Genomic DNA, 23,027 nt, shown 5'->3' on the forward strand with positions numbered 1-23,027 from the left:
ATGAGACAAAGTCAGCACGGATTTAGTGAAGGGAAGTCTTGCCTCACCAATCTAATGCATTTTTTGAGGGGGTAAGCAAACATGTGGACAATGGGGAGCCGGTTGATATTGTATATCTGGATTTTCAGAAGGCGTTTGACAAAGTGCCGCACGAAAGACTCCTGAAGAAATTGCAGAGTCATGGAATCGGAGGTAGGTATTATTATGGATTAAGAACTGGTTTGAAAGATAGGAAGCAGAGAGTAGGATTGCGTGGCCAGTATTCTCAGTGGAGGAGGGTAGTTAGTGGGGTCCCGCAGGGGTCTGTGCTGGGTCCGTTGCTTTTTAATGTATTTATAAATGACCTAGAGATGGGAATAACTAGTGAGGTAATTAAATTCGCCGATGACACAAAATTATTCAGGGTCGTCAAGTCGCAGGAGGAATGTGAACGATTACAGGAGGACCTTGCGAGACTGGGAGAATGGGCGTGCAAGTGCAGATGAAGTTCAATGTTGACAAGTGCAAAGTGATGCATGTGGGTAAGAGGAACCCGAATTATAGCTACGTCTTGCAAGGTTCCGCGTTAGGAGTTACGGATCAAGAAAGGGATCTGGGTGTCGTCGTCGATGATACGCTGAAACCTTCTGCTCAGTGTGCTGCTGCGGCTAGGAAAGCGAATAGAATGTTGGGTGTTATTAAGAAGGGTATGGAGTCCAGGTGTGCGGATGTTATAATGCCGTTGTATCGCTCCATGGTGCGACCGCACCTGGAGTATTGTGTTCAGTACTGGTCTCCGTATCTCAAAAAAGATATAGTAGAATTGGAAAAGGTACAGCGAAGGGCGACGAAAATGATAGTGGGATGGGACGACTTTCCTATGAAGAGAGGCTGAGAAGGCTAGGGCTTTCAGCTTGGAGAAGAGACGGCTGAGGGGAGATATGATAGAAGTGTATAAAATAATGAGTGGAATGGATCGGGTGGATGTGAAGCGACTGTTCACGCTATCCAAAAATACTAGGACTAGAGGGCATGAGTTGAAGCTACAGTGTGGTAAATTTAAAACGAATCGGAGAAAATTTTTCTTCACCCAACGTGTAATTAGACTCTGGAATTCATTGCCGGAGAACGTGGTACGGGCGGTTAGCTTGACGGAGTTTAAAAAGGGGTTAGATAGATTCCTAAAGGACAAGTCCATAGACCGCTATTAAATGGACTGGAAAAATTCCTCATTTTTAGGTATAACTTGTCTGGAATGTTTTTACATTTGAGGAGCGTGCCAGGTGCCCTTGACCTGGATTGGCCACTGTCGGTGACAGGATGCTGGGCTAGATGGACCTTTGGTCCTTCCCAGTATGGCACTACTTATGTACTTATGTACTTATGTTCAAGTTATGTATAATTAAAATTAATGAGAGATCTGCATACAATGGAGGTGGTAGGCATTCAAGTCGCTCATATTCATACTCATTAGGGATATCCTGAAAAGCTAACAGCCCTCCAAGAATGGAAGTGAAATCCTCTGCCATATTCAAAAATGTTTTAAGAAAATGATAATGTTACTGAAATTTAGAGCCAAATATACTTAACATTTTCCTCCCAATTATATAAAATGGGAAAACCTCTTTCCGGCACACATAATTATAGATTTTTCTATTTATAGCATTTGTACCCCACATTTTCCCACCAATTTGCAAATTTTGAAAATGCAGTATGGAATTTCTACTTGTCAAAGGCTTTACTGGGCATATTACCTCCTCCTCTACCTCATCCCACACGAATATTTTTCAGTGTAGTATGAAGGTCATATTCCAAGGTGTACAATTTTAAATAACGCTTAAATAGTCTTTGTAGAGTTACAGCATCCAATCCTAAACTGCTTGTTTTAAATATCAAAAATATTAGGCTTGCGAAGTGCTCCTACTGTTGGATCCTACAATAAGTCAATTTGAAAGCAACTTCATAGCTATCAAACGCACACAATAGCCTCGAAGACAAGATTATTATGAAATAAGAGCAGTTACTTAATAATGTTTTATGCTTTTACAAAATAAAATATGTGTGAATTTAGAAACAGCTTTCTGGTTGAACAAAAAAAAAAAACCTTTGGGAAGTCAATGACTTTTGCGCTCCAATGCATCTATGAAAGTAATGGGACGGTGTAAAAGCCAGATCTGCAAAAAAAAAAAAAAAAACTTTTGAAAGGTTTTGTAATCGAATTCGGGAGGATCCCGCTGTACCCGTCTTTCATATTTTGCCGAAAGTAAAACACTTCCAAAAGGACTTAAAACTGAAGCCCTACATACAGGTCATGGGGCAATGCAATGCGAAAGCCTATACACTCGGCCCTAATCTGCAACTATTACAGGAAACTCGGCTCCGACAAAGGTGACTTTCCTCAGATAACCTTGAGAAATAGAAAACAAATGACCTCTGTCCGGCAAGGAAAGTGCCTGGTTCCCTCCCAATAGGGCGCTGCAATGAGAGCTTGTCCCATACCCTTGGCTCCTCAATAACACTCAAGGCCTGCTGGGGTTTGTACTAAAACTTTGTCCCCCCCGCCACATGGCAACTAGTCCTCTAAAGAGCGAGCGCGAGCACGGGTTTTCTTTGCGTAGTAGGACAAGACAAGAGACACTAAAAGCTCCCCATGTGACGCGCGCGAGACAGACCCAGCGCGAAAAGGATCTTTCCGAGGGAACCTTGTTACGTCGGCGTGACGAGCGCAATGACGCTAGGCGTCACGAGACGCAACTAAGCGCGAGCGGTGGGCGGAGGCGAGGCGAGCGCGGAGGCGTGGGAGGGGGCTTGGTTCCCGGCGGCGGCGGTTGCGTCTGGAACACGCCGGCGAAAGCGGAAGATGGCGGTGGGTTGGCTTGTCTTGCGGCAGCTGCGCAGGAACCGGCTCTGACGGGCTTGGCCCTCCCTCTTCACTTCCCTCTGACTGTCCCCTGGATGGTGAACGGCCTCCCTACCTGCCGGTGCGGTAAGAGTTAGACGCCTCTCTCGCGGGCTGTCGGCGGCGCCATGTTCTCGGTGCTGTCGTACGGCAGGCTGGTGGCCAGGGCGGTCCTTGGCGGCCTTTCTCAGACGGACTCCCGCGATTATAGCCTGGTGACGGCAAGTTGTGGCTTTGGCAAGGACTTTAGGAAGGGCATCCTGAAGAAAGGCATGTGCTACGGGGATGATGCCTGCTTCGTGGCCCGGCATCGGACGGCGGACGTGCTCGGTGAGTCGGACTCTCTGGGGGGGCGCAGGGGAGGGTTAGTAGCGTAGGAGAGCGGGAGCTCCCCGTGAACGAGTGAAAGGAGCGTCGCCCACCAGAGCCGCTGAGGCCTAACGTGTGTGACTTTCACCCTGACCTATAAAGGGCACGGTGAAACCTTTCAGTTCCGGATTTCCCACAGACACCGGGAGTTGCTACGCGAGGTTTGTTTTAAAGATGATCAAAGGCGAGTCACAGCCTGGTTCACTGTGCCTCTCCTGCTGGGTGCAAGCTTCTCCCCTCCTTGACATTGTCTCTGACCGGCAGTTGTCAGACTTTCATTTTCTCTCGCCAAGTGTGTGCTCCCTGCAAAGCTAAGAAGTGATTGGACTTTGTCCAAAATTTAACTTGGCTGCCTTATTAACCTAAGTACAAACACATTTAAATGTAAAAAAAACATTTAACGCTCTTCCACTGGTTTTTTTTTTTTTTTTAGTGAATTTTTGCTGTTCGGAGGGTGGAATGGCGAGGTGAACTTGCTGTCCAGTGGGGCTGTTCTATTTTTGTTTTTTGTTTAAATGCATTTGGAGTTGGACTCTTCTTTCCTGGAAATCCAGGAGAAAATTATATGAGCTTAGTGACAGAGAGAAACGATCCCAGATCACCTAGGGAATCCAGGTGCATTCCTGTTTTTACAGTAGTGTAACTGATTTCTGTTTGTTTATTAGCAGTAAAGGAAGGGATGCACGTTGTTTGAAAATTCTAGGTCATAACAAAACTACATTTGCTTTTAGAAACTGTGGACCTACTTAATCCTCATTAAAATGTTTTGCACTAGAAAACCTTGAATTAGAAGAGGTGACTTTTTAAAAAAATCTCTAAATTAGAATTGGCTTCTCACACATTGAGGCGTATTATGTACATCTCATCTACTCGCTATTTCTTGACAGTAGTATCCTTTCCAAAATCCATTGCCAAGTTCTGATTAAGTTTATTAAAAGTGGTTGGTGGTGTTTGGATGCGAGTGTAGCAGATCACATTGAAAACAGCCACTCCCATCTTATGTAAAAAGCGGTTTAGATGTGGAAAACAACATATTTTTGGAAGAGGAAAAGAAAGCATATCCAATACCTTCTGACTCATTTTTGAGCCTAAAATACATTCCATATTGTAAAAAAAAAAAGTTTTGTTCAAGATTGACTTTTATAGCTAACCACAATACTTTCTGGAATGCATCAGGTTTTTGTTGTAATATTCCTGACAGAAATATAATTATCCTGTGTTTATGGTATTTTAAAACAAATTAGCTGAAATGCTGCCCTTTATAAAGTGAATATACAGACACATTCGCTTATTGTATCAAGTCACACCTGTAAGTTATACAAGCCTAAGCTTTTTGTGTCAGCCACTGTATTGGTATTATGTAATAGTTATAGTTTAAGCCAATGTGGTATAGCAAGCTTAATGCATTTGCAAGAACACTGCAATGTACATCTTGAAAATGTAAGACTGAAAAGAGCACCATTTAAAATATGAAAGACACAGCTACACAAGATCACTCTAAAAAAAAATAACAAAGCAAAGCACGTTAAAAAATCGAATATATTCAAAGATGTACAGACTTGGCAGTGGACGGCACACTGTGTGTGAATGCGCCCCCCCACCAAAAAAAACCCCAAATAAACATGGTGTATAATTATTGCTGAGCATATATTGTATTGAGTGAAATTAGCTGGAAAATAGCCACAAATATAGATGTATTCTACACATCATAGTTAAGACTTCTAAAAAGACTTATGAAGGACTTGGGGGGGGGGGGGGGGGGGCATTTATGAGATGTGATATCTGTGTGTGTGATAAATGTTTCAGATCTCTCGAGGTTTGCAGCTATCTAAGATTATCTTAGAAGCCTGGTCTCAATCTCTTATGACCATGGTGAATGAAAATTAAAACAATCTGTGTTTATGTGGTGGCAAATGGAAATAAAATTTTATAATTCAAAACTCGCTTTGCTCCAAAGACACTGTTGGTAAGGTAGTGTATTTTACGTAGTAGATGAGGACACCCAAGATGATAATGTTATCTAGTTAGCAAGTTACAGCCTAATGGGAAAATGCATTCTGACACCACCTGACTGGAACAAACTAGGCTGTCTTTCAGCAGTTTGTAGGCAGCTGAGGCTTATGCAATTTTTAAAGTATTTTTTGTTGTCCTCTGTTTTCTTCCTGCTTGCTTTTGGATTCCAGCTTAAAAGGAGCCAGATGTAGAAGTAGTATTTAGTAGAGGTATATAGCCCCAAAATGTTCATTTCATTCTGTTTATAGTAATCTTTTTTTTTTTTTTTTTAGATATATAGTTTTTTTTCTTAAATTTGCTGTTACAGGAGCAATATCATTGGAAGTGCGCCCTCTTTTGGGAATGAGGCACATTATTACCACACACAAAAAAAAAATGTTGAAGTTTTTCTCCCTATCTTTTCAGGCACAAAACAATAGAAGGGAAGGGAAATGGGACTTGATATACTGCCTTTCTGAGGTTTTTGCAACTACATTCAAAGCGGTTTACATATATTCAGGTACTTATTTTGTACCAGGGGCAATGGAGGGTTAAGTGACTTGCCCAGAGTCACAAGGAGCTGCATTGGGAATCGAACTCATTTCCCCAGGATCAAAGTCCACTGCACTAACCACTAGGCTACTCCATGTGGGAAATGTCATTTCAAATGAATGCACATCCCTAGTATTTAGGGCTCCTGGTGGGAGACAGAAGGTGAGAGGAAGTGACACCTACCCCTTTATGGGTAAATAAATTAATTTGCATGAACAAAATGTAAATCAAGGTAAGAGAAAATAAATAGCAGAAATATAAAAAAAGAAAAAAACCCTCTCCCCTATCCAGACTCACCCCATCCCACTCCCATATCCAGACTCACCTCCTCCCACGATACCTCACCCTAAATGTTCAGTGATCAACCTTCAGGCCACTGGAGAAAAGTGTGTTCCAAAGTTGCTCCAGATACATTGCAGTCGGACTCCTGGTAGAGTGGCGCTATCATGAAAAGCTAATCACTCCATCCATAACGAGATAATCTTGTGAAAACGCCATTGCTGCAAGAATGAGGCTTGAGGAGAGAGCCAACACAGCAAGATGGACTTTTTTCCCATTAATACTGCACAATGTAAGAAGCCCTTCATCTCCCGTGGTACAGGAGTTGAGAGAGTACAACAGTCAAACAGGAACAGAGGAGTAGTCCATTGTGATGAGATACTAGAAAGTAGTTGTTGCCAAAGCTAAATACTACTGTACAAAGACAGACCAGGCTTATTTTCGAAAGAGAAGGGTGCCCATCTTTTGACACAAATCGGAAGATGGGCGTCTTCACAGGGTCGCCCAAATCGGCATAATCGAAAGCTGATTTGGGCATCCTCAACTTGCTTTCTCGTCACGGGGGACGACCAAAGTTCACGGAGTCATGTCGGAAGCATAGCGAAGGCGGGACTGGGGCATTCTTAACACATGGGCATCCTCGGCTGATAATGGAAAAAAGAAGGGCGTCCTGACGAACACTTGGGTGACTTTACTTGGTCCTTTTTATTTTTACAACCAAGCTACAAAATGTGCCCTAAAATGAACCAGATGACCACCGGAGGGAATCGGGGATGACCTCCCCTTACTCCCCCAGTGGTCACTAACCCCCTCCCACCCTAAAAGAATATTTTTTCCAGCCTCTATGCCAGCCTCAAATATCATACCCAGCTCCATGACAGCAGTATGCAGGTCCCCGGAGCAGTTTTAGTGGGTACTGCAGTGCACTTCAGGCAGGCGAACCCAGGCCCCCCCCTCCTGTTACAGTTTGTGGAGGAAACAGCCGAGCTCTCCAAAACCCATCAGAAACCTACTGTACCCACATCTAGGGTGCCCCCCTTCATCCCTAAGGGCTATGGTAGTGGTGTACAGTTTGAGGGAGTGGGTTTTGGTTGGGGTTTGGGAGGCTCAGCACACAAGGTAAGGGAGCTATGGCACCTGGGAGCTTTTCCTGAAGTCCACTGCAGTGCCCATAGGGTGTCCGGTTGGTGTCCTGGCATGTGAGGGGGACCAGTGCACTACAAATGCTGGCTCCTCCACGACCAAATGCTTGGATTGGTTGTTTCTGAGATGGGCTTCCTCGGTTTCCATTATCACCGAAAACCGGGGATGACCATTTCTAAGGTCGACCTAAATGTTGAGATTTGGGCGTACCCAACCATATTATCGAAATGAAAGATGGCCGCCCGTCTTGTTTCGATAATACGGGTTTCCCCGCCCCTTCGCGGGGACGTCCTGCGAGGACGTCCTCAGGAAAACTTGGGCGCCTCCATTCAATTATGCCCCTCTATGTGTCCCAGAGTTGCCTCAGTTGATGCATACTTCAAACAGGCACCGATCTTTGCAGTGTCGATGAGAATGCGTCCGAGGTGACACAAGCAAGGCAAAGGTTATGCTGCCATTCCCAACCACTTGGCATTCTCTATAAAGCTGTCTATGAGCAATACATGAGCTTGGAATTGTGCCGATGAAAGCACGACAAAAAGGAGGCATTCGATAGGGTTGAATGGCCGTACTTGTGGGAGGTTTTGCGATTTATGGGTTTTGGCCCGCAAATTCATCAGTTGTTGCAGTGTCTCTATGAAGTCAATGGAGGTACTCATCACTATTCTCCATTACGAGGGGAACCAGACAGGTTTGCCCCCTTTCTCCTTTATTATTAGCATTGTCTATCAGATCCTTTGCTGAAAGGATTCGATCCCTTCCTGATATAAAGGGGATACAGATAGGGGGTATGGAACACAAAATTGCTCTATTTGCTGATGACATACTATTTATGTGAGAGCAACCAGCTGACACCTGCCTATAATAATAAGGGAGCTTGATAGTTTTGGGGGAAAATGTCGGGCTTTAAAGTTAACTATGACAAGTCAGAACTCAAGGGGTGTCACCATATCAGAGGAGGAGGAGGATAGATTGTTACAGCCTTTACCTTTCGCAGAGCGCGGGTTAGCTTCCGTTTCTGGGTATACAGATATCTAAAGATCTGTTTAAATTATATGCTTTCAACTATACCCCCTTATTCCCAGCAGTTATTACGGACCTGAAACAATTGGAAGAATAGCTGGCCGAACTTGTTGGCTAGGTTATTATTCCTGTTTCAGACTCTCCCCTTGGCAGTACCGAGAGTGGAATTCGTGCAACTTAAGTCTGAAATCTCCAGCTTTGTTTGGGGGAGTTGCTCTTTGAGACTAGCTAAGAAGGTGCTGTGGGGATTGGTGGATTTTTGGAGGAAGGGGAATGCCCAGTTTAGTGTGGTACTATTGGACTGCACAATTAAAGCTTATTATTTTATTTATTTTATTTTTTTTACATTGTACCCCGCGCTTTCCCCACTCATGGCAGGCTCATGCGGCTTACATGGGGCAATGGAGGGTTAAGTGACTTGCCCAGAGTCACAAGGAGCTGCCTGTGCCTGAAGTGGGAATCGAACTCAGTTCCTAGTTTCCCCAGGACCAAAAGTCCCACCACCCCTAACCACTAGGCCACTCCTCCACTGGTGCCAGAGGGGACCGACAACCCATTTTAGAACAATATTTTGTTAAGGATTTTTCCCTTGACGTTGCTCTTTGGGCATCGCTCTGTAGTCAGCCTATGAACAGTTGACATCCAATCCCTTGTCCTACATTTGTTGTCTCCGTGGAGCCTCTTAAAAAACAGCTGACGGGCTCTCGTGCTTCCTCCTCATTTGCACATACTCACTCAGGAACAGGATTTCCGGCAGGTCCGAGACAAGGGATATTTGTTGACTAGGTTCATCATGGCCTCCTTAAATTTGGGGATTTCTTAGATATTGGAGAAATGCACTCCTTTGAGGACCTAAGGGAGTCTCATGGGCTATCTCCCACAGATCTATTTCCCTACCTACAAGTTAAGCACTACCTCTCTAGTCAGGGGTGGCTGAAAGTGGACCCTGATGAAACTGAACTACTTTGAAAACTTATGGGCCTCCTTGGCAAAGCTAGGGGGACCATCACTCATTTATACTGTTTTTATAAGGGGGGATGACTTCTTTAAGTTTCCTTATGTGCAGGCATGGGAAAGGGAACTGGGTTTGTGAATTAAGTGTAAGTGACTGGAAAGCAATTTGCATGGAGGTGAAAAAATCTATATGTGTCTTGATTAAAGAAAATGCATTTAAAGTACTGAGTAGATGGTCTAACACCAGGCAGGGATAAAGGTTATGTTCCCTGCTTCCACAGACCTGTGTTGGAGGTGTGGATGGGACGTAGGCACCTTTTTCCATGTCTGGTGGTCATGGCAGGGAATTACACAAAGCTCGTCCTCAACTCTTGATGTACCGTTCCCTTATGATCCTAAATGGTGTTTTCTTGGTTGGGGTAATCGAAGAGACTTGCAATGGCAGCGCCGTCTCAAACACCTATGCTTAGTGGCGGCGAAGACTGTTATAGCTGCTCACTGGAAACAGGATAGAGGACCTTCCCTAACCAGCTGGCTCTTGAAATTAAAATTGTTGGGAGAACTGGAGAAATTAACAGATCGTTGACTGGGTCAGTAGGACCCCACATTTGGATCGGTTGTTGAAAGACATTTAAGCAAACCTGGGGGTGGGGTGGACTTAGGGTTGGTTGTGCCTTAGAAGAGTTGTTGTTTTGGTTTTTTTGGGGGGGGAGGGGGTGTTGCCTGAATGGGGTGATGTACTCTGAAGGAATCATGGAGTGCTTGGAACTTGCTTCCTAGGCACCGGGGGGGGGGGGGGGGGGGGCGGGGGGGGGGGGGGGGGGGGGGGGGGGGGGGGGGGGAGGGTTAGCTTTGTATTTGGAAGATTACTTTCTGCTCAGTACCAGGTTATTGCTGTATGTTACACAAAATTTGTAATGTTTAAGCCCTTAATAAAAATGTAATGTAAAAAAAGAAAGCATGACAGAAAGGTCTCCACTCCAAAGCATGAAAAACCATAGATACCTACCCCTTTAATCTGTAATCTCGTGTGTACAATTTTACGCTTGGTGCACAAAATTGTGCATGCAGGTTATAGAATATCTACAGTTATGTCCATAACTTAACAAATTAGCTGCTAATTGGCACTAACAACCAATTGCTGATAATTAGCACTATGTAAGTGCACTTAGTTGGTATTCTATAATGTGTAACTTCAAGGGGGGTGGACATGGGAGGGGCCAATGGTGGGTCAGGGGCATGCACAGAATTTACACACTAAGGTGTTAGAATATTGCAGTTATATGAGCAACTGACATTTCACACCAGTCATTAACATATTCTTAAATGTTGGCATGTAAATTCTGACTTACATTAGTATTCTAAGACAGCAGTTACAATTGTGGATACAAAATTTATGCTTAGTGTGCAGCAACCCAGCACCTAAGTTTTGACGATCTGTAGAGAATTATCCCTCTAGTGTCCATTCTAAGAGTGATTCTGTACCTCGCAAGTATATTGTTGGATTGGCTTATGGGCTTTCTTTAATAATGGCTGCACTGTTCTGAAAATATGGGGTGTTTACCTCCATCTGCTGGTGGGAGGGGATGAGAAAAAGGCTAGCCTTTTCAGTGAACTCACCGGTATAACCTGCTGGGACACTGGGAAAGTTCCAGTATGCCTCTGCCACAGCTTCACAAGGTCCCCTTGTAACGCATACTCATGCCTGTGTGCATGACAAAGGAACCTGCTGCTGCTTTGCCAGGTAGCAGAAGAGAGGGTCCAGGGGTACACAAACAAGACCAGCAAAAAAGCACACAAGGGCAGAGGCGTACTGAAACTTTCCCAAAGCACCAGCAGGTTATACCGATGAGTTTCTGGAAAAGCCTAGCCTTTACTTACATCTCCTGCAGCCGACTAAATTATCAGGTAAGATGTAGTTTCATCTTGGTTGGTAAGGCAGTTATCTGTAACCTAGTCAGTGGAACAAGGAGTGTCTCAGGGCTCATTGTCACCTATTTTATTTAAACTATATTTGAGTTGTGTGGGACCTGTTCTGTGATCTTTGGGGAATGCCATATTACTGATATGCTGATGATACCCTTTGAAGACTACTATTCAAGGTACATGCATTACATTGTGCATATTTGATTAAATGTAGGACTGGATGCAAGAAAGTAGCCTAAAATTAAGTCCTGTGAAGACTAAAATTCTGTGACTGGGAGGCCAAAATTCTGAATTTGCTAGGGTCAGTCCAGTATTAGCAGTGTTTGTGTCCTGTTATGTCCAGAGTCGAAGATTCTGGAGGTGGTACTGGAATCCATATTAAGCATAGAATCACAAATACTTATGTTGATTTTAGGTTTTTAATCTAAAATAAATTTATTATATTAAACAATTTTTGTGCTTGGATACTTCCAACTAGTTGTACAACTGTTTTGACCCACTTAGAGTATTGTAATATAACAGTGTGGTAGCTAAGTTGATTTGGGTGGGGTGGGGGGGAGGCAATCAAGCTACTCCCTAACTTTTGAGATTACGTTGGCTTCTGATAAGAGCATGTGTTATGTTTAAACTTTTTTATTGTTTGTTTTTTAAAATATTGCGAGGTTTGCCCCCCCCCCCCCCCAAATGACTGTTATACTCAACAGATTACATTTTGGCTTCAAATATCAATTAAAGAACTTCAGTTACAGAAAGCACGTCATAGTGGAAGGGTACCAGAAGAATGGAATTATTTGCTGAATGATTTGTTATGCTTATCCTGTAAGGATCTTATGCCTTAAAATGTGGTTGTTTCAGAGGTATTTCTTTTTAAGTTTATCATGATTTTAGTGTAATTGTATGATGTGTGGGATTTAAAATGCTGATATATATTGCATTAATGTCGGCTTAATCTGCCTTGTGTCCATATTATAGCCTGTGGCCCCCCCGGTAAAAGCTGTTCCTGTAATGACAGGGCTAAACAGAGGGATTGGTGGGGTTATGAAATTGAGTGGTAAGTCCTGGATATTATGTATGAAAGCTCCCTGTTGGACTATGACACAAGAGCTTGAAGAACAAAGGAGCAGGAAGAAACTGCCAGCAAAAAAAAAATGATTTATTGGTTGTGAGGGTTTCTCCACCTCCATTGTTAATTGGTATGAATCTTAGACTACCAAATGTGTGTTTTGGGATTAGTAATATGATGCCATCCTCCTCTTTATAGCACAGGGCCTTTAAACATTTCAAAGTAGGAGCCATCTCATGCTTTTGTTTTTTTTTTAATCCAAAATAATTTAGAGAGTTGCAGCCATTTCCTAAATTCTTGCACTCTTTTACATCACTTCCTAATCTTTTCCCTCCCTGCACCTTCAAACATTACCTCTAGCAGTCAGACATTTTCTTTATTTCTGACTCCTCTAACCCTAACACATTTTGTCTGCTCTTCTCCTTGCCTCTTACCTAGAGCAGTTAGTCTCCATTCATGCCTCTCCATCATCAGCCTCTTTTTTTTTCTCTTGAGTCCATGTTGTGCATCAGTGCCTCAAGAGTTGCTTTCAGATCTTCAAAGAATTTGAGGCTTCAAACTCTTGATCAGTAAACACAATGTAAAATGTACAAGTCCTAGAAGTTTGTTATACCATCTTTACTTAAAAAAAAAAAAAAGGGTTGAGGCAATTTACAAGTACAGTACGGTCCCGATTATCCTATGTAAACAGGATCGAGCTGTTGGATAATATGGAAAACAATGGTAATCCTTAAAAATGCATGGAATACATACTTTATGCATAAAGAAGAAGCATAGGGTATCTGTATTTAAAATACTGTTTATTAACACTAACCAGCAACAGATCAAGCATGGCTTCCTTGCGGCATGTGAAGCCGGAAAACAGGAAGAGAACCTGCGCGCACTTAATGGCAATGTGGTGATGTCGCAGGGTGGGGGTGTCGGATATGCCAGCCGGATTAGTGAAGGTCAGATAATAGAGACTGTGCTGTTTGTTAGAGGAAAAGATGCCAATAGCATGAAAGAAAAGTCAGTTACTCATACCAAGAACTTCTAAAGAGTCTAGCAGGAGAAGGTGGTCACTGGTGGCTGCTATCCTAGAGTCTGGGGTCCCTTGTCACCAAAGGCCATAACAAAAAAAAAAAAAAGTGTTTTCAGTAAAGTTTTAAACTTGGAAAATGTTTGTTTTCTTGTGTGAGGCTGTGGTTGAACTTCATTGAGCAAGGTACACCACTGGAATAGAAACTGCAAAGGTCAGGCAGCTCTCCACTCATAGACCTACATGTTGGGAAGGAGTAGAATTAATTTTGAGTTTATAACAGAGAGCCTGCCATACTGCTGAATTAGAATTTAAAATGTGGCACACATACCACACATTTCTTCACGCTTTTCCTCCTAAGGTTATGAAGTCTCTGGAGTCACATTTTCCCCTGCTATTCAGAATACATCTGAACAGCAGGGTAATTCAGGGTCAGTTTGGAACTATTATTGGTACTATTTTAGGTCAGCCAGCAAAGTCTCAATTCCTGGAACATGAGCATAAAATATTGCCAATATTATAATGAACCTGCAGACTATCACTTGCACAAGTTGCTTATTAGAAACCGAGTGGCTAGAGTGCAGCTCAGATGAAATAATGCTTCTAATTTTATACAAGCAGTTAAATAGAAGGGAATATTCATTTAGATTTTATTTTTGTATTTTATATTGTAATAAAGGGGGGAAAAAGAATGATGACTCAGTAGATTAATATTTTTCAATGAAAAATACTTAAGGAAACTTCAGGAACATACCAGGATGGAAAACATTTGAAATTAGAGTGATAAATACTTTGAAACTACCACAAAGGGATTCGGTATATAATTGGCTTTCTTACCCATTATCAGATATAGGGTCATTCAACTCTGAAATTTTGTTGTCTCATCTCACCTCTGTCTACCCCTTCCCATGTTTTTACTGAACTATAATGGTATATGCAGACATCCCATGACACAAAGCAAGCTTCTGCTATTTAAACCTAATGTAACTATTGTTTTATCATTGACATAAAGAAGTGACGATATGTTTGTCCCACCAGTTTCTAAACTGAAGACTAGGTTTGACAAGAAACTCTGCCTTCCATTGCACAACTTCCCACTATTCCCGAACCCGTGGGATAGTTGTGTCAATCAGCCAGCAAGTGGCAATAGAAAATACTGGATGCCGAGAGAGAGATGTCTCGCCCCAGTTTTCAGTTCTCCATCGTCAGCAAGTGGATGGACACACTTTTCATCCTCTGAGTCTGAGTACTTTTCTCCTGGTCCAGTTGTCAGCTGGTCCCCAGTTAAGCTTTGTGACTGGCTTGAGTCTGCAGAATCATACCTGGAGGTCTTCAGATCCCTGTCTCTGGTGCCCATGAATTTACTTCTTCCCTCCCTTCATCTCTTCCCTGTTTCTGTGGAGCTCTCCTCTTCCAGCACAACAATCTTAAGAAAAAAAGAAGGAAAGAGGTTTGCTGGAGAACATGGGACAGAATCAGTCTTTAGCCTTTCTCATCATCTATGGTAAGACTTGTGGAGACTGTGAGCTTGGGGGGAGCAGCCAGCAGTGGTAAGTCTGATTAAAGTTTGAGGCAGAACCGCTTGGAGGGCTGCAGGGGAGGGATCCTAACTCACTGCTTCAGACACATTGTGCTGTGCTTGTGACAGTCGAGATGAATTGTGACTCCCGCGAAAGCAGTGAAGCGGTGTTCCTGCTGTGGGCCCCACCGGCCTGCGTTGAGGCGTTGCAGTGTGTGCATGCAGGGAATCCCACGGGAGGTGGAGGAAACAGTCGGTGGCAGCACATCTTTGGATTTGGAACAGTATCCGAATATGCCGGGTGGACTCCCTAGTTACTGCAGTGACTAAGAAGACCACCTTGCCAGTGGAAATGGGATATTCCCCTAAAAGACGTACAGGATAGGAAACTAGAAGGCTTGCTGAACTTCGAAGTGGCCCCTTTGGCCCTTCGAGCGAAAGTGGACAGCTCATTTGTGGCAAGAGCATGTCTGAAGTGGCATCAAGCCCATCTTTGCCTCCCGTACCTTTCCCTTCTTACCTTGTTCTCCCGCCCTAACTACTGAAATGTAACTGTAATGTATTTATTTTAATTAGTTCATTGTAAGCCGCTTTGGGGCTGCAAAACTGCGGCAAAAGGTGGGGTATAAATGACCTGAAATAAATAAATAAAGACGAGCGCCATAACACCCAGCTGGAAGTGGGATTGGCCTACTTGGCAGATACTATTATGACATGTCTATGCCTGTCACAGCATATTGGCAACTCTGGTTGCAGCATCGGGTCATGGCTCCAAGACATATACCAAGGTTATAGTGGTGGTGGTGATGGCAGCGTCCTTCCTTTGGCACCAAAGAATCAGTTCACCCGTATCTTGAAGGCTGGCTCATTCATGTGTCGTCCTATTAGGACAGCATGGTTGTGCCCGGACAAAGTTGTCCATCTTCTGCAGTTGTTAGTTGGGTGATCAATTTTGAGAAAAGCAGACTAAGTCCATTGCAGACGCTGGAGTATCTGGACGTTCAACACAGCACTGGAGAGGATCTTCCTCACGGAGTGCAAGAGGTCAAAGCTGTTCAACAAATTAATCTTCTCCTTAGCCAAGGCAGGCCCAAGGTCTGGGACTACATCCAGGTTCTGGGGTCAATGATGGCAGCGATGGAAGTGGTGCCATGGGAAAGGGCTCATATGCAGCCTTTACAGGAATCTTTTCTCAGCTGCTGGTTTCCAGTGTTGCAGAAGTGTGACCTTCATCTTCCTTGTACGCTGGTTGCTAGATGGAGTATGTAGCTGTGGTTGTCACCCAGGAATTTCACTATTAGAACTCCGTTTCCAATAACACAATGGGAGGTGGTCACAATGGATGCCAGCAAGTACAAGTTCCATGTTGCATAGAGCACCTGGATGAGACAGGAGTCTTGGTGGTTGATAAATGACTTGGAGCTCAGGGCAGTGTGGAATGCATTATGAAACTTCATTTCCTTTTGTGGTGGGGGCTCCTGTCTGAGTTTTTTCTGACAATACAGCAGTAGTGGCTTATATTAATTAGCAAGGTGGGACCTGTAGTCATATGGTGGAGGCGATCTCCTTCATGAGTTGGGCGGAAAAATCTTTTCTGCTTGTCGGCAGCTCACATCGCAGGGTCTTTGAATGTGGAGGTGGATTTCTCAGCGGGCACTCCTTGGATCCAGGAGAACTACCCAGACAGGGTTTTTCAGCTGATAGTGGATCGATGAAGGTTCTCCGCTTCTGGGCTTGATGGTGGTGAAAAGGAATTCCAAAGTGATCAAGTTCTTCTGAAAGAATTGGGCTTGATGGGGATCAATGCTGTACTGCAGCTGTGGCCTGAGAATTTGATTGTATGTCTTCCCTCCTTTTGCCCATGGTAGGCCGTGTGTTGAAAAAGGTCACATTGCACAGGGGTTGAATAATTCTCGTAACCCTGGATTGTCCATGGTACATAGACTTTAATTGCTCGACAGTGGTCCTGTCCATCTTCCGCAGGTTTGCAGCCTACTAAAGCAAGGTCTGGTGCTCAAGGAGGATCCTTGTCCCTTTAGTCTTATAGCTTGGCCACTGAAAGGGCTCAATTGAGACGAAAAGGTTATTCTGATTCGGTCATGGCTACCTTGCTTCAGGCTCTGAAACTATACATCCATGGCGTATGGAAGAGTGTGGAGGACATTCAAGGGCTGGTGTTCTGAGCGTGGACTTCTCTACTCAGATTGCACGCATCTTAGCATTTCTCCAGCCAGGTCTTCAGAAAGGATTGGCATTGGGTTCTTCAATTTCAGGTTGCGGCTTTGGCCTGTTTCAGGTGCCAGCTATAGAAGACATCTCTTGTGGCTCACCTGGGTATCATTCGATTCTTGTCGGAAGTGGGCTGCTTGCGGCCTTCCTTTTGTATGCCATGTCCAGAGTGGAACCTACACGTGTTTTAAGACTTGTCCGCAGCATGTTTATTTTCTGAGACCTTTTCTTGAGGTCCTTAGCCCTGGTTTCTGTTTTAGAGTATTACTAGCATTTGCTCCTTTTGGTTTTTCTCTCCTCTTCTGCTGCTTGTTCTATTTTCTATTCTCTACTTGGAGTTTTTATGTTATTTTATTGATTTTTAATTGTATACCTTTTTGATTATTCTGAAATGCGTTATATCAAATGCCAATAAACTGAACAAAACTTAGTCCAAGCTCTTCAGAAGCCTCTTTCTGAGCCACTCCGGAAGGCCTTCTTGGAAGCTCTTAAACTGAGGATAACTTTCTTGGTGGCTAGTGCATCAGCACATAGAGTTTTGGAACTTTAGCCTCTCTTGTCAGAATCCCTTTCTTTGCTTTTCAGAGGCATGGATCTTCCTGTGCATGATTCCTTCTTTTCTTCTGAAAGTGGTATTAGCATTGCATATCAACCAATCTGTGGAGCTTCCATCCTTTCCTTTTGCAGAGAAGAGGGAGAGGCTCAATATTCTTCCTTGAAGTTTCTCGATATGCAGAGTTCTCAAATGAGTTTCGCATATTGGACAGAGTGTTTGTGCTTTTTGGTAAACAGAGGCTTGCCCTCATGGCTTCCAAGCCCACAGTTGCTAGATGGCTGAATGAAACTATTGTGCCAGCTTATTTGCTTGCAGGCTCCTCGTGCCATTCGGGCTCATTCTGTGAGGCGTACAGCAATATCCTGGGCGGAAATTACTGTCTCTGGCAGATATTTGTAAGGCATCAACTTTGTCGATGCTGCATACCTTTGCCAAGCAAGGTGGACATTGCAACGTACTCTGAAGCCAATTTTGGGGCTATGATCCTCAGGGTGACAGAACCAGGATCCCACCCACTCTAGGGATTATTTTTGAACATCCGACAGGTTCAGGAATAGTGGGAAGCTATGTAAATGAAGGAGAAATTTAGGTCTTAGCTGATCATTTTCTTTCCATTAGTCCTTCCTACTATTCCAGAGGCCCACCTGAGGTTTCTGAGATGTTTAGTCGGTGCAAAGTAATGGGTCAAATGACTGTTAACTTTGCATGGTGCTTCCTGCATATCTCTTGTTCTCTACAAGAGATGAGAGGTCCACACATTTGCTCTTCTGATTAGTGTTAGGTCAGCGAGTTAAGATTGTTGTGCTTATTCTGAGTTTCTCCTTAATGCTTGTCTAAGTAAAAACTGAGCAACTGGACTGTATGCCAAGAGGGATGTCTCGGCTCAGTTTTCAGTTCTCTGTCTCCACCTGCTGGTTGATGGTCACAACTATCCCATAGGTTCTGAAATAGTGGGAAGGACTAATGGAAAGAAAATTATAAAATAAGACCTAATTTCTCATTTTATTGGATGCAGCTTTGCAAACCTGTGATTTCTTATGTTGAAAGGCAGTAATCAAGATTATCTTAATGAAAAGGTCTTACTTGTTTTGACCCTCTTCAGGTATCCAAGTGGACTAGCATAGCAACCACAATTCTATGCTCACATATGTCTCCTGGTTTTTATGTGGAGGTTTTGAATTGTTTAATACGGACACTGCTTTGTTTTCAGTGCTGGAAGTAAGTGTGTGCACTTTATTTTAATATTTATTTTAATAAACTACAATGGCATATTTCAGGCATATCTCCCCCTTCTGAACTTCTTTGGGTGTGCCTTTGGTGTGTAGAGATACAGGTGCCAGAAATGGTTTTCAACGCTGACGAGTCGGAGAAACTGAATCAAATCTCTATAAACTTGGAAGATGTAATAGCACTATTTGACAAACTGAAGATTAGCAAATCGTCTAGACTGGATGGTATTCATCCCTGAGTACAGATAGAATTGAAAATGAACTTGCAGAACTATTAGTTATGTAATTTATCTTTAAAATCAAGCATGGTACCGGAAAATTGGAGGGTGGCCAATGTACTGCTGATTATTATTTTTTTAAAGGCTCCAGAGGTGATCCGGGAAATTATAGACCAGTGAGCCTGACATTGGTGCCAGGCAAAAAATGGTAGAGATTATTATAAAGAACAAAATTATAGACCATATTCACAAGCATAGATTGAGACAAAGCCAACATGGATTTAGTGAAGAGAAATTTTGCTTCACCAATCTACTATATTTCTTTGAAGGGGTGAACAAACATGTGGATAACGGTGAGCCGGTCGATATTGTGTATCTGGATTTTCAAAAGACATTTGACAAATTACTTCATGAAAGACTCCAGAGGAAATCGGAGAGTCATGCGATAGGTTCTATTATGGATTAAGTAGAGAGGTGTGGTAGCCGTGTTAGTCCACTCTTAAAGGTTATCAATAGAAATCAAACAAAATAAAACATGGAAAAGAAAATAAGATAATACCTTTTTTATTGGACATAACTTAATACATTTCTTGATTTAGCTTTCGAAGGTTGCCCTTCTTCGTCAGATCGGAAATAAGCAAATGTGGTAGCAGATAGTGTGTGTGTGTGTGTGTATATATATATATACAGTGGGGGAAATAAGTATTTGATCCCTTGCTGATTTTGTAAGTTTGCCCACTGACAAAGACATGAGCAGCCCATAATTGAAGGGTAGGTTATTGGTAACAGTGAGAGATAGCACATCACAAATTAAATCCGGAAAATCACATTGTGGAAAGTATATGAATTTATTTGCATTCTGCAGAGGGAAATAAGTATTTAATCCCTCTGGCAAACAAGACCTAATACTTGGTGGCAAAACCCTTGTTGGCAAGCACAGCGGTCAGACGTCTTCTGTAGTTGATGATGAGGTTTGCACACATGTCAGGAGGAATTTGGTCCACTCCTCTTTGCAGATCATCTCTAAATCATTAAGAGTTCTGGGCTGTCGCTTGGCAACTCGCAGCTTCAGCTCCCTCCATAAGTTTTCAATGGGATTAAGGTCTGGTGACTGGCTAGGCCACTCCATGACCCTAATGTGCTTCTTCCTGAGCCACTCCTTTGTTGCCTTGGCTGTATGTTTTGGGTCATTGTCGTGCTGGAAGACCCAGCCACGACCCATTTTTAAGGCCCTGGCGGAGGGAAGGAGGTTGTCACTCAGAATTGTACGGTACATGGCCCCATCCATTCTCCCATTGATGCGGTGAAGTAGTCCTGTGCCCTTAGCAGAGAAACACCCCCAAAACATAACATTTCCACCTCCATGCTTGACAGTGGGGACGGTGTTCTTTGGGTCATAGGCAGCATTTCTCTTCCTCCAAACACGGCGAGTTGAGTTCATGCCAAAGAGCTCAATTTTTGTCTCATCTGACCACAGCACCTTCTCCCAATCACTCTCGGCATCATCCAGGTGTTCACTGGCAAACTTCAGACGGGCCGTCACATGTGCCTTCCGGAGCAGGGGGACCTTGCGGGCACTGCAGGATTGCAATCCGTTATGTCGTAATGTGTTACCAATGGTTTTCGTGGTGACAGTGGTCCCAGCTGCCTTGAGATCATTGACAAGTTCCCCCCTTGTAGTTGTAGGCTGATTTCTAACCTTCCTCATGATCAAGGATACCCCACGAGGTGAGATTTTGCGTGGAGCCCCAGATCTTTGTCGATTGACAGTCATTTTGTACTTCTTCCATTTTCTTACTATGGCACCAACAGTTGTCTCCTTCTCGCCCAGCGTCTTACTGATGGTTTTGTAGCCCATTCCAGCCTTGTGCAGGTGTATGATCTTGTCCCTGACATCCTTAGACAGCTCCTTGCTCTTGGCCATTTTGTAGAGGTTAGAGTCTGACTGATTCACTGAGTCTGTGGACAGGTGTCTTTCATACAGGTGACCATTGCCGACAGCTGTCTGTCATGCAGGTAACGAGTTGATTTGGAGCATCTACCTGGTCTGTAGGGGCCAGATCTCTTACTGGTTGGTGGGGGATCAAATACTTATTTCCCTCTGCAGAATGCAAATAAATTCATATACTTTCCACAATGTGATTTTCCGGATTTAATTTGTGATGTGCTATATCTCACTGTTACCAATAACCTACCCTTCAATTATGGGCTGCTCATGTCTTTGTCAGTGGGCAAACTTACAAAATCAGCAAGGGATCAAATACTTATTTCCCTCACTGTATATATATATATATATATATATATATATATATATATATATATATTATGGATTAAAAACTGGTTAAAGAATAGAAAACAGAGAGTAGGGTTAAATGGTCAGTATTCTCAATGGAGATAGTGGGGTTCCCCAGGGGTCTGTGCTGGGACCGCTGCTTTTTAACATATTTATAAATGATCTAGAGATAGGAGTAACTAGTGAGGTAATTAAATTTGCTGACAAAAAGTTATTCAAAGTTGTTAAATCGCTAGAACATTTGTGAAAAATTACAAGAGGACACTGGGAGACTGGGCATCTAAATGGCAGATGACACTTAATGTGAGCAAGTGCAAAGTGATGCATGTGGGAAAGAGGAACCCGAACTATAGCTGCGTAATGCAAGGTTCCACGTTAGGAGTCACCGACTAAGAAAGGGATCTCGGCGTCGATACGTTGAAACCTTCTGCTCAGTGTGCTGCGGCAGCTAAGAAAGCAAATAGAATGTTAGGTATTATTAGGAAAGGAATGGAAAACAGAAGTGAGGATGTTATAATGATTTTGTATTGCTCCATGGTGTGACCACACCTCAAATACTGTATGCAATTCTGGTCACCGCATCTCAAAAAAATATATAGTGGAATTGGAAAAGGTACAGAGAAAAGTGGCAAAAATGATTAAGGGGATGGGACAACTTCCCTAAGAGGAAAAGCTAAAGCAGCTAGGGCTCTTCAGTTTGGAGAAAAGACAGCTGAGGGGAGAAATGATAAGAGGTCTATAAAATGTGGAGTGGAACAGATAGATGTGACTTGCTTGTTACTGTTTCGAAAATATTAGGACTAGGGGGGCACGCAATGAAGCTACAAAATAGTAAATTTTAAAACAAATCGGAGGAAAATATTCTTCACTCAATGTGTAATTAAACTCTGGAATTCATTGCCATAGAATGTAGTAAAAGCAGATAGCTTAGTGGGATTTTAAAAGGTTTGGATAGCTTCCTAAAAAAAAATTCCATATAAACATTATTACGATGAACTTGAGGAAAATCCAGTGCTTAATTCTAGGATAAGCAGCATAAAATGTATTGTACTGTTTTGGGATCTTGCCAGGTACTTGTAACCTGGATTGACCACTGTTGGAAACAGGATGCTGGGCTTGATGGACCTTCAGTCTGTCCCAGTACGGCAACTCTTATGTTCATAAATGCTTTAAGAAATACAGATCTGTAATTCAAAAACCATTAAGACTGAATAGTTTCTTTCATGTCGACAATCGCTTATCTATATAAATAATTCTCACTTCAAACATTCTGAAGCTCACTCTGTGGCAGGGAAACACTGAAGCCCTGCACTGTTGGTAGGTTAGGCTGTCAGCACCACTCACTGTCACTCATGCACCACTCACTGTCACTCATAGACCCGCCCTCAGCCACGCCCCTTCCGCACATAATTCACAACCCCAACGTTCTAATGAAGCTGCAACTTCCGAGGTGGCATAGATCGGAATTTTTCCCCATGAGTGTCTGCCCCACCCTCGCGTCATGATGTCGAGGGCGGGGCGTGACACTCAGCAAATCGCATCGCCACACCCACTACTCAACCTCCAGCACAGATCGCCGCTGCTCCCCCCCTCCCCTCCGTCCGACGTCAGCTGTTTTGTTTTTCAACAAACATGGGGAGGGGGTTGTTTTCCTTCCTCTGGCGGACGGCCGTTAAATGGAAACTGCAACTATCTGGAGGACCAGGTGAGATTGGGTGCTGTGAGAACTCACACTCCCCCACCCCCTTTCTATTTTTCTCTTGCCTGCGTTCGGCGCTCATACAGC

The 23,027-nt window shown here is 43.4% G+C and overlaps 1 protein-coding gene across 1 annotated transcript in view; it reads left to right on the forward strand.

The window, feature by feature from the left end:
- Window positions 1-2,787: 2,787 nt before the first annotated feature.
- The window catches only part of PPTC7 (PTC7 protein phosphatase homolog), a 79,790-nt gene continuing 59,550 nt past the window's right edge, over window positions 2,788-23,027 (forward strand). The window contains exon 1 of the mRNA XM_030217695.1: window positions 2,788-3,208. Within this exon, the coding sequence (XP_030073555.1) occupies window positions 3,007-3,208 (202 nt within the window). The 5' untranslated portion in view covers window positions 2,788-3,006. The remainder of the gene's footprint in view (window positions 3,209-23,027) is intronic.

Source organism: Microcaecilia unicolor, chromosome 11, assembly GCF_901765095.1.
Source record: "Microcaecilia unicolor chromosome 11, aMicUni1.1, whole genome shotgun sequence".
Lineage (NCBI taxonomy): Eukaryota > Metazoa > Chordata > Amphibia > Gymnophiona > Siphonopidae > Microcaecilia > Microcaecilia unicolor.